This window comes from Protopterus annectens, chromosome 10.part0, assembly GCF_019279795.1.
Source record: "Protopterus annectens isolate FY-2018-M chromosome 10.part0, PAN1.0, whole genome shotgun sequence".
NCBI lineage: Eukaryota > Metazoa > Chordata > Ceratodontiformes > Protopteridae > Protopterus > Protopterus annectens.
Genome location: NC_056744.1, coordinates 1592881835 through 1592894842, shown reverse-complemented (window position 1 = coordinate 1592894842; position 13008 = coordinate 1592881835). Strand labels below are relative to the sequence as shown.

Genomic DNA, 13008 nt, shown 5'->3' with positions numbered 1-13008 from the left:
CACAGAAACAGTTACTCAAGATGGCGGAGGATTTACTTACTATGATTAGGGGTTCACATCCCCCTCCAGATAAAAGGCCAAGGCAGGATGTTTATTATGATTCCTCTGATCAGGCCTCTGTTTCCTCAGTTTCTTCTTCTGATCAGGAATATTCTTTCCCTCCTTATGAGGATTCTGATGCTGAAGAATCCATTCCTTCAGCTTCTCCCCCTGAGGATTTCTCTTTTGGGGAAACTTTGCATGAAATGAGGGAACATTTCCACTGGGAAGGACAGGAGTATTCGGAATCCAAGAAAAGACTGAGGGATTTTCTTCTTCTTCCCCAACATAGACCCCTGGCTATTCCTCCTGTTTTGGATATTGTGGATGATGCTTTTTCGGAGGCTAACTTAACCCCTGACTCTTTTCCTCCTGCTCCTGTTAAGCCTGATAGATATTACAGGGTTCCTAATTCCCATCAGTTTTTATACAAGAACCCTTCTGCTGACCCTGAAACCATTTCTCAGGGTCCTAAGGGAGTTAAGGCCGCTTCTGCCAAAAATCCCATTCCTACTGAAAAGGATTCTCGATCCTTAGAAAGATGGGGCAAAAAGGTGTACACTTCTGCTACTTTGTCCATTAGGGCTTTAAACTGTTAGTTTCATATGCTACAATACCAGCAATTTCTCTTGTCTGTCTTAAAACAAAAGCTTACTTCCATTTCTGCCTGTGCAGATGATAAGGAATTACATGACTTATTGCATGCCACTGAACAGGTTGGGAAGCATGGTTTACACTGTGGATTTGATGCCTTGGAGGCTTCTTGTAGGGCTGCGGCCTCTGTCACAGTCATTAGAAGGCATGCATGGCTAAAGGAACAAAATTTGCCTGAACAAGTAAAGGCTAAATTATTGGATGCTCCTGTTCAGCATAATGTTTTGTTTGGATCAAAAGCTGAAGAGGTGATTAAAAAGGCGAAATCCATGCAAACAGTTAAAGATTTCTTACAAGTACAGCCACCTAGATTTAGCAGGAATTGGCCTTCAAAAAATTGGTCCTTTCCCACTTCAGACAGGCCTCAGAGGGGTAGATATAGACGCTCCAGAGGGAGGCCTCAAACACAGGCTGCTTATAGACCAAGACAGTGGACTGCTTCCACCCCTAGGGGAGGAGAGGACAGGTCACAATCTCAAAAGAAACAAACTCAATGACTCCCTCTGTTGGGCTACAGGAACTTCTTGCCTGGAAGCCCCTCTCAGAGGAAAACTCTCTCTTTTTTTATCAAAATTGGACTCAAATAACCCAAGACAAGTGGGTTTTGGATGTGGTTTTAAGAGGTTACAAATTCCATTTTCATACCTTGCCAAGGCCAAGCGGATGGCCAGACCTTCCAAAACATCAATGGACGGAGGCCTTAAACCAGGTGGAAGCTCTTTTGGCTATGACTGCCATAGAACTGGTTCCTCTTTCAGAGATGGGAAAAGGTTTTTACTCCAGGCTCTTTCTATTCCCAAGGAAACAAAACTCATGGAGACCCATTCTGGATCTGTCGGTCTTGAACACCTTTCTAGAGATTCTAAAATTCAAGATGCTTACTCTACAGCAGCTACTTCCAAAGCTGTCCAAAGATGCATTGATGGTAACTTTGGATTTAAAGGAGGCATATTTACACATTCCCATCAGGCAGGATCGCAGAAAATACCTCAGGTTTAAGGCCGGATCGAGGCACTTTCAATTCTCTGCGCTGCCCTTTGGATTGTCTACTGCACCCAGAATCTTCACCAAATGCCTGGCTCCAGTAGTAGCTTACTGCAGACTCAAGGGAATTCAAATTTACCCTTATCTGGACGATTGTCTAATTCAGGCAGACAGCAAGGATGTCTTACTCCAGCATCTAGAATTTGTACAGAACCTCCTCAAGTTCCTGGGATTCTCTGTAAGCATAAAAAAGTCAAATTTGACACCATCACAACAGATAACTTTTTTGGGTGCACTTCTAAACACCACAACCCAGATGGCATTTCTGACATCTGAAAAACAATTACAGCTGGCTTCAACTTTCAGAACCTTGGCAACTTTAACTCAACTATCTGCAAGGAAATTCCTGCAGGCTTTGGGTTACATGGCCTCCTGCATCCTTTTCGTACCATATGCAAGACTACACATGAGGAAAATACAGTGGTACCTAAAAAGTGTATGGTCTCAGCATTGCCACAGTTTAGACATACTGATCTCCGTCCTTCCTTGCCTTCAAAAGGAATTTCTTTGGTGGTCCAGGGCATGTGCTCTAAACAAAGGGAAACCTTTCCGTCTGCCTCCTGCCACTCAAATTCTAACCACGGACGCCTCGGATTATGCTTGGGGAGCCCATTTTCAGGGCAATTGTCTGCAGGGCCTTTGGACAAAGGATCAGAAGCACCTGCATATCAACTTAAAGGAAATGTTAGCCGTTCAGAAAGCTCTATTGGCCTTCAGGAATCTTTTACATCCAGGACAACTGCTAATACGGACAGACAACACCACAGTTATGTGGTACATAAACAAGCAAGGGGGATCTCATGCCTACCCCCTTTGCAGACTAGCCATGGATCTATGGAACACAGCTCTAGCTTGCAATCTGGATCTTCAAGCTCAGTTTCTACCAGGGAAACAAAACTTCCTGGCAGACAGTCTGAGCAGAAACCTTTCAGATCCACACGAGTGGATGCTGGACACCAAAATATTCAGGATGATAACAGCAGTCTGGGGATGTCCTCACATAGACCTCTTTGCATCCCATCTCCGTCATCAACTACAGAATTTTTGCACCAGGACTTTACACAGAGAAGCTTGGAAAGTGGATGCCCTATCATTCAGTTGGAGGAACCTCTCGGGATATGCCTTTCCGCCTCTTCCTCTTCTTCCACGGGTTTTATTGAAGATAAAACAGGACAAGCCCAAGATTATAATCTTGCTGGCTCCAAACTGGCCTCGGCAGTTTTGGTATCCAACTCTAAAAAACCTATGCCTGGAGCCCCCTTGGGTTTTACCTCAGTCTCCGAACCTTCTGTCCCAACATCAGGGTCAGGTTCTACACTCTCATGTCAGAACTCTCAGCCTGGCAGCCTGGTTAATCCAGGGCCTTTGATTTCTTCTTTACTACCCAAGCAGGTTATGGATGTCATTTTAGAAGCCAGATGTCCTAGCACTAGAAAATCTTATGCAGGAAAATGGAAAAGATTTTGTTCCTGGATGCAGGCTCAGGATTCTGATCCTCTTCTTCCTAACATTACTTTAATTTTACTTTACTTGACAGATCTCTTACGTAAGGGTCTCTCTTTCTCTTCCATTAAGATACATGCCTCTGCTATTTCTGCTCATTATAATACAGATCCTCCCATCTTTTCCCACCAGCTCATGAGACAGTTTCTCAGAGGAGCTAAGAACTTAAGACCTCCTAGATCTCCTCCCATTCCTGCTTGGGATCTCAACTATGTTTTGGAAAAACTAACCTTGCCTCCTTTTGAGCCTGCTGCCTCTTCTGACATCAAGTTTTTATCTTGGAAGACAGCTATCCTGTTAGCCCTAACCTCTGCCAGGAGAGTTTCAGAGTTACAAGCTCTTATGGCTGTGGAACCTTATATTATTTTTCATCAAGACAGGGTATCTTTGAGGACTAATCCTACCTTCATGCCTAAGGTGGTTTCCAAAGTGGCTTTAAATCAAACTATCCACTTGCCAACCTTTTTCCCCTCTCCTCAAAATAAAGGGGAAAGGATCTTACATTCCTTGGATGTACACAGACAACTATGTTTTTACCTGAACAGAACCAAGGACATCAGAAAATCAGAACATTTGTTTGTTTCTTATGCTTCAAGTTCCCAAGGTAAAGCCATTTCAAAACAGACCATTTCTAAATGGTTTGCTCATGGAATCAGATTTTGTTATTCTCACCATGGAAAGCAAATCCCAGGGAGTATACGGACTCATTCCACCAGAGCTGCTGCCACTTCTACGGCCTTCCTCAGGGTAGTTCCTACCAAAGACATTTTGGAAGCTGCAACTTGGAGTTCAGTGCATACTTTTTCTAAGCACTACAATCTACCTCTCTACTCTAAGTCTAGGGCAGGCTTTGCCTCTGCAGTCTTGCAGGGCCTTTTAGCCACCCCTTCCTCTTTATGACCACCTCCCTTTCTTTCAGCTTTGGGATTCTACCCTACAGTCATGACTGCAACAATGAAACACGATGAACATAGTACAGTTGTGTACACCTACCATAAATCTAGATGTACGAGTGTCTTCACTGTTGCAGTCTGGGTTTCCCTCCCTCCTGTCCCCTCTTATTTTTACTTTTGTGTATTTCCTTTTTTCACCATTCTTCTGAGGTGTATTTGCAAAGGTTATGGGACCTTTTTCATTTTGGGACTCCTGACATCTGGGGCAAGAAAAACTGGAGAAGATGGCGTCGGCTGTCAGCTTTGTACTCCTGGCGCTCTGACGTCAGGGAGCATGGTTGAACAGCCAACGCCGGACCCAGACTTTGGGATTCTGGCCGACCAAGGGCTGCTTGCCGGCAGGGGAGAACCCTACAGTCATGACTGCAACAGTGAAGACACTCGAACATCTACATTTATGGTAGGTGTACACAACTGTACTTTTTAACTGTACTACAGCGTAGATGCTGCTGACTATAATCTTGCATTTTCTCACTAAATTTGCTGCTTTTTTCATTTGTCCATTGCAGACCTCCTCCACTTTGTGGTGCCATTCCTGCATCAAGTGACTATGTGGCCAAACCAGGGGACAAAGTGGCAGCTCGAGTGAAGGCAGTTGATGGAGATGAACAGTGGATCCTAGCAGAAGTGGTTAGCTACAGCCATGCCTCAAACAAGTAAGGAACAAGCAGAAAGCTCTGTCATACAAAAGCTGCCTTGTTTAGACAGCAGGAGAGAGAAAAAAAGCTGGGTTTGTGAAAGGGTAGAAGATTTTTATATTTGTTAATATTCACTAATACCACAAAAATACTGGCTCTGTATAGATGCACACACACATATATGTCTAATATAAAATATACACACATACACCGCCAAAACTGTTTGTGACACCCCAACCTTGTGCAAAAATGAGGAAAAGGGTTGATTGGATGAATGGAAGTTATATTCATACACACACACACACACACACACACACACACACACATATATAGTTCTATGTTGAATGACTGAATTTACAATTCAATGAAACCCACTTACCCGAGACCAGTTTTTCGAAAAGCCGACCGACCAAAACCACGGACTGCTGAAAACCTTTCCCTGTGAAAGGAACCACTTGGCCACCATGGTGAACTTTGCCTTGTTGTCAGTGTAGTGCGATCTCAGAGTTGATATATTTAAGTAAGGGGGGTCGGGGGGGGGCGAAGCTGGGTTTAATTTTGGTCCATTTAGGGTTTATTCAAGGTGGCCAAGTGGTTCCTTTCACAGGGAAAGGTTTTTGGCAAGTCCATGGTTTTGGTCGATTTGGCTTTTCGAAGAACTGGTCTCAGGGAAGTGGGTAGAGTTCACAGCAAGCAGCATCACATAAAACACAAAAAACATGTTTGGCCAGCACCAAATTATAAAGTTCACTAAAATTCACCTTTAGTAATCACTATGAGTCTGCAGACAGTTTTTTCCCCTGAATTCATATCTAGCACAAAAAAAAGCATAAAGGAGTTTTAATACTTCACTCATTAATTTACAAATGTATATAAAACAATTGAATTTGCCCAATCCTCACAGATGCATCAAACAATAATAAATAGTATCAAAAAAGTATGAACAAGTAACTTAAGTAAATTACTGTTCAAAAATGAATGCAAGCAAAACTTGTAGAAGTTCGGACTGTAGCAAGTGCTGAGAGAAAAAACATTTAAATGCTGACCCTTAATGGCCAAATATAAAAGTTGTGGTTGGTTCCATTCATTTTACAGTGTTGGTAGTATTATAAATGCTTCATTAATAAACAAAGTTCCTAACAAGCATGCAGAATGAATTTTTCTCAAAACATATTTTAAAAAAGTCTAAATGTGGTCATTCAGACCTGGGGCATACATAGCGTCTAGATTTACTCTCTCTATCCTTTTGATCCAAGACTTTGTGCTTTCTGCTGTCAGTTAATTCAAAACACTTGAAGCAGTCAATTCCAGTGTAAGTGAATATAGCATTAGGATGTACCATTTTATGTCTGTAGAGTACACTGTGCTGCAACCAACAATGAATACCTCTCACCTGCAGAGAAACATGCTGTTTTGAGATGATTGTCCAACATAAAGTAAACCACACAAACAGACAAACAAGTCATCCTTTTGGTTTGGCAGTTAATGAAAGACTATATATTAAATGACTTGGATGTTTTAACAGAAGCAAAACATTTTGTTTTGCAAGCAGATTTACAGTGGGTGCATTGGCCACAGGGGAAACATCCAACTTAAATGTTAGCTGTTAATAATCCACTATATTGCACTGTTTTCCCCACTTTCTTATAGCCAGAAAAAAATGCTTTCCCAAAGATTTTCTAAAAGAGAAAGTAACATTATTCGTCAAGGTATTTCCATTAAAATCATTACTAGTGCTATGCCAGAATTTCTGAAGGATTTCGTTTTGTCTCTTAGTATTTAAACCATATGTAGTAAGAAATATGTGGGTCTGGTTGACCGTATTTGAGTGGCCTTTATTTTTGTGTTGTAAAGTTTGTGAGCTTGTCAGTGTCGTAACTCTATCTGTTGCCGGGATACTATCTGCAAGTTCCTATCCCCTTGATAGGAACAGTTATTCCGTATGTCCATTGCTGCTCGTCTTGTATATTCAAGAAGACGATGAGGCTTGGGTGTTCATTAAAGTTGTTTTACACAGAAACACATCAGGATGTGTGGCTGGAATAAATCCTAAACGGACGAACTGATTGACTGTTACACAAATACATGCTTTCACTCCGGCTGCTCACTCAAAGTAGCACTCTTGCTTGCATGTGCTCAGTACTTATATTCATGTGCCCATAGACTGGAACGGCTCTTAAAGGTACAGCACACACTGTAATCTACATCCTCTCTGTTTGACTATTCTGTCATGCAAATGAAAATGACAATTGGATGAGCATGCAAATTATACAGACATATGCAGACAATAACAGTCATGTCCAGGTTGCCGTGTATTTAGGACTAGGTTTTGAAATACGACCTGACCTCATAATGTAATAATCAGAACTGGGTTTAGCAACAGGGGCAGTCATTGGGGAATGTTCTGTTGCAGGATTTTCAGGGATACTTTCAGGAACAGAAACAGACGATGAAATGGTCCCTGGAACAGGGACATTGGACAAATCACTCTAAGAATTAGTTTCCATTACAGGCAGGATGCTGTAACACTGGCTTGGACACCGGTATTAAATGTTTCCGATTCCTCCTGAATTCCATCCCTTACAACTCAATGATGTATGATCGCGGTTCCTCACACAAATGGTACACGAGTCCTATTCAGTCAAATCCTTTTGATGTCTGCATCCTCACTCTCTCTCCTTCTTTTAATGGATTCAGAGGCCTGCTGGTTTTGTCATAGTAGGACAAACGCTTCTTTAGTAGTTGAGCTTGTTCTGCTTTGTTGTTTATAGCACTCGGAATCAACAAATTTTTACTGATTGGTAGGGTGGTTCTGGTTTGTCTCGGCATAAATGTCTCAGCAGGTGAACCAGGTAAATTGTTGCAAGGAATGTTTCTGAGATTGAGCAGATTAAGAAAAACATCAGTACTGTCTCAGTTGGATTTCTCTAACAGCTGTTTCACACTTTGAACTGCACGTTCAGCCAAGCCATTAGATTGTGGATATTCAGGACTATTAGTAACATGAACTAAGTCCCACGTGTCAGCAAACCTTTTGATCTGCTGACTTGTAAACTGCCCACCATTGTCAGAAATGACTTTGTGCAGACTACCATGGACAGAAAAATGTCTTTTCAGTTTTGTAATGACAGTGCTAGAAGTTAGGTTAGAAAGTAGATCAATTTAGAGCCAATTTGAATAAGAGTCTACTAACACCAAATACTGTTCACCATTCCATTCGAAAATATCTGTAGCTACTGTCGACCAAGGTAGTTTAGGAATCTGGTTTAGCTGAAGTGGTTCTTTTTCTTGATGTGGTTTAGTACTGTTACAAACAGAGCAAGCTGAAATTTCCTTCACAATATCTTTTGACATCGAAGGCCAAAATACTAGTCCTCTCGCCCTTCTTTTGGTAGAGTCGGTTCCTGGGTGGCCTCAGTGCAATATTTTAATATTCTGTTGTTGCAAGGATTTTAGAACAGTTGCTTTTGGACCTTTCATGATGATACCATCTTCCATCAAAATCTTGTCTCTGTAAGGAAAATACTGCTGTACATCTACAGGTAAACAAGATTGCTTTGACGGCCACCTTCGACTAATAAAGTGGTTGAGCTTCTGGAGAATTGGATCTGTTGTACGAGTTCTAAGCTCATCAAGAGTTGTGGAAGAAGAATTTTTCACTTCCATGACTTCAAAATCAGGTTTCTTATTTTCATGCTATTCAGTGTTGTTCTTGGGCGATCTGGATAAAGTATCAGCAAGATAAAGAAGATTGACTTTTGTATAATCCAAGTGGAAATTGTAATTTTGCAATTTTAACATCATGCGTTACAATCTCGCAGGAGCTGTGTGCATTGGCTTTTTCATAATAGTGACCAAAGGTTGGTGGTCAGTCTTGATTTAAATAGGTCAGCCATAAGTATAATCATGAAATTTTGAACATGCAAACACCATTGCCAAAGATTTGAGCATACAGCATCTTGGTTTGGGTTAGAGTTCTGGATGCATAGGCTACTGGCCTGCCCTCTTAAAGAATAACTGCACTAAGACCAAACTTTGAAGCATCACAGGAAAGTTACTGGTTTGAGAACATCATAATATCTTAATGTGGGTGGACTGGCAGTTTTCTTTTTCGGGACATCAGATGCTCTTTGGTGTTGTTCTAACCAGGACCAGGTTACATCTTTGCATGTCAGCTTTCTTAGAGGTGCTGAAAGCTCACTCAAATCTGGAATGAACTTGTCCAAATAATTGACCATGCCAAGAAAATGTTGCAAGGCTGTGACATCATCTGGAGCTAGCATCTCAAAAATTGTAGTTTGCTTGGAAGGATCTAGTTGTACACCTGAAGTGGTAGACAAATGACCCACATAAATAATTTCTTGCAGCCTGAATTTACATTTTTGAGGATTCAGTTTAAGATTCACTTCACGAGAATGATCCAGAACTTTCCTGAGGTTTCTGTCACATTCGATTTCACCATTGCCTTCTACAAGAATATCATCTACTGTTATAGCACAGGGATAGCCAAAAAAAAAATGTTCCATAGTTGGAAGGCTTCACTGGCAGAATTTATTCCAAATGGCATTCTCAAAAATCTGTATCTTCCAAATGGTGTAATGAAAGTGGTTAGCAAGGAAGATTTTCGTTCATGGAAAATTTGCCAAAATTAAGTTTTTGCATCTAAGATGGAAAAAAACAGTGGCATTTGGCATACGAGTGACAACTTCTACTATACGCATTGGATGATGAGGTTGTTTTAGTGCTTTGCTCAAATCTCTTGGATCAATCCATGCTCTAATATTATCTGAGCCTTACTTAATGGGCTTCCACCGTTGAAGATACCCATTCAGTTGGTTCTTCTGCTGGACAAATTACTCCTAGGTACACCATTCTGTCTAGCTTAGCTTTGAGTCAGCCATGCAAGACTACTGGAACTTTCCATGCTGGTCTGATGACTGGGCTTACCTCTTGGTCTAAATGCATAAAGTACAGAACTGGGAGTTTGCCTAACTTGTTTGTGCAAATTTTTTGTTTTTACATGTCCGTATATGGTGGACTTCTTTTATTAAATGAAATCATTACCATTTTCAAACTGCCTTTGAGGCCTAATAATGACTGCACATGTCTCTTGAATACATAAAACTGCAAGTCATAGCTATTCCCAGCAGAATAACATGAAAGCACTACTGAGCCTTTGGTTTGAATTTCTTTACCGCCACAAGTAACAAGCTTTGCACACTTTGCCAGATCACGTTTAACACCAGCTTTTACTTTAACAAACATATCTGCTGACATAACATTGCACTTTGAACCAGTATCAACTTTGAACTCTACACGTCTCCTATTAATCCGAGCAGTACAAAATACTTTGTTCTTTGCCCACAGAACTACTGCATTAACCTTTTCCTCAAGCACAGACACACCATCAACATAAAATGTAGGGTCGGAGCTTTCTAATTGATCAACTTGCCTCTTTAAATGCACTTATTTAATAAAGGAATGTGCCCTTATAGGTTTACAGAGCCTTTTGAAATGATTCCACTTTTTACATGTGTGGCACTGCTGATCAAAAGCTAAGCACTTCTCTCACCTGGGCTGTTGGCTACCTCCACAATTACAGCAGTTGACTACAAGGCTTGTCACAGGTTTTGTGAGTCACCCCTCTGCCTTACTGAGTGTGCCCTGGGTTTTACTGTAGCTGCTCTAGGTTTTGCTGAAGCGACCACACCCTTAGGCCTGTATCTTTTAACTTTGTGCTGCATACTGTATCAACATTAGCACTGGAAGACACTGCAAGTATGCTTTTCTAATTTGTAAGCATATTTGTGTGCTTTTCTGTGAGTACATGTATCTGACAAATCTCTATCACCTTGTTTAACATTAAATCACTGTCTTGAAGCAAAATCTTTCTCACTGCATTATCTTTAATACCACCCACAAAACTGTCTTTTATCAACTTATGTTTCAGATCACCAAATCTGCATGTTTATGCCTTATTTCTCAAGTCGGTTATATATGCTGCAAAAGTTTTACCAGGCTGTTGATCTCTTGTGTAAAATATGTGCCTTCCCATTGTATTATTTATTTAGGGAGTTGCACATCTCCCTAAATTTTTGTTTTAAGCACTCAGGTTCTTCCCACGTTTCAGCTGGTACCACACTATGGCGGTCCCCCCCCCCCCCCGCAAATACAGCAGTTGCATGCACAAATGAACACTCCCTTTCAGTGGCTTCTGAACCAGCTAGATTAAGCAGAATCAATGCTTTGGTGCGCACATCTTTTTCAGAAAACGCATGCTATATGAAAATATCGTATTCATGCTCAAACACTCTCCAGTTTTCTGCAACATTATTATCAAGCACAAGTGGACCAGGTTTGCAAAATCCTTCTGCCATGCCAGGAAACAGTAGCATAGACCCAGCCCTTGTAATTATGTTCAAACGTGCACCAGGTACTTGAAAAATATTCAACCTCACAACAGTCTCTTTGAAGTAACTGTATTCTGCAAAATGTACTGTAATACTGTACTGTACTGTAATACTGCACACACTTGCCAACACTTTGCACACTTCACTTCAGATACTTTGAATAGCTTTTTTTAGTACGAAAAAGACATTTTCCCTTTTTTTATACATTTTATATGATACAGAAGTTAAAGCATTTTTGTAAGCTTTTTGAGTACTTTTATCAATATGTCACAGTTCTGAATATTTCGCTTAATTAGAAATTCATTTTGAATGTCTTGTTTTATAGTCGTTGAGTAAAAAATAATTTAAATGAGTTTTAGTACCTGGAATTATCTTTCTGTGCAGTTTACGAGTTGTTTTAGCTTCGGATGATTCACCTGTATATTCCTCAAAGTGTAACTGCGTGCCTCATAGTTTTGAAGAAGTTTCACTTTGGATCCCACTTCTGACACCATGTTACTCATCTAGTGTATTCAAATAAGATGATGAGGCTTGGGTATTCGTGTAAGTTGTCTGTTACATAGAGACACATCTGGATGGATGGCTGGAACATAGAACATATAGTTATTGGAGGTATGGGTGCATGGTCCCCCATGCACAGTGGGGAGATGCAGAGATGTTCTGCTCTCCCCAATAGACATGTTTAATGCTGTACAAGCAATTTAATTGTATTTGTGAAACTGCCTGTAATTCCGCATCTAGTTGAAGCTGGTTTCACTTTGCATGTTGATAGGTGCGCTGATTATATTCCCTTTGAAATTTCAAGAATCACTATTTTAATGACCTGTAATTTTTTGATATGGGCATCACCTCCATGTGTATGGGGGGGGGGGGTGATGCCCCCCAACCATATACCTGATGTTACTGTACCATGGGGAAAGAGGCTAATCATAAACCATTTTTTTCACTTTTGGGCTGTCCAGATTTTCTTCCTTGCACTTATGACTGGGAGCCATGCTAAACAGCATATAAACATAATTTAGCAGTAACTTAACATTTTATCTAGCTATTAATGTATTACAGATAAATGAGCTTGACCAACTGTTTTCTATCATTCCTGTTCATTTACATTGAAGAAGCTCCAAGTGAATATCAATAATATCAAACATGGATTATAGGGGAGTTTCTGTTCAGTAGGTTCTAAATTAACGTGCTTACTTTTATAAGTTACTGATAAGGGTATTAACCTGAAAAAGAGCAGTAAAATCTGGTAGCTGAGCAACAGAGGCATTTATTCTCAGTAAAAATAAAGGAATTTTCCTTACTAAGCAAGCAGTTGAAGTGGGCTGTTTATGTATAGTTGTAAGAATGTGCTTCCAAATTTTGATTCTGTGTGTCGAAGATAAATGCCTGATGCATGCAAGAGATTACCATAGTGGGTTTAAAGTTAGAGGTGTTGCAGAAGATAGACAAAGAAATCTTGACAAAGATTTTAAGATGATTTCTTAGAGGGTTGGCAGATAACTGCATAATCTGGTGGGAGGAGGGTAGGTTGTCAACATTTCCTAAGGCTAAACAGTGATGATCCCTTTGAGGAGAGTAGCACATAAACCCAAAGACTACTTAGAGTCGCTTGAAGTAAGTTAGCGTTACTTCCAGTGCTTTAATTAGAAACACGTATTTGAGTGTTAGTATAAGAATATCAGTATTAAGTGCAAATCTCTCTTCTTTGGGTATGCAGTCCTGAGTCATGAATACTATTTCAGTATGCTTTTATTTCTACTTTGC

General features: G+C 40.5%; 1 protein-coding gene across 3 annotated transcripts in view; it reads left to right on the top strand.

Annotated features, from left to right (window-relative positions):
* The window catches only part of SGF29 (SAGA complex associated factor 29), a 176924-nt gene that overhangs the window by 113512 nt on the left and 50404 nt on the right, over window positions 1-13008 (top strand). For all 3 annotated transcript variants that reach the window (XM_044086261.1, XM_044086262.1, XM_044086263.1), the window contains exon 7: window positions 4703-4849. In XM_044086261.1, coding sequence (XP_043942196.1) covers window positions 4703-4849 — 147 coding nt within the window. The remainder of the gene's footprint in view (window positions 1-4702; window positions 4850-13008) is intronic.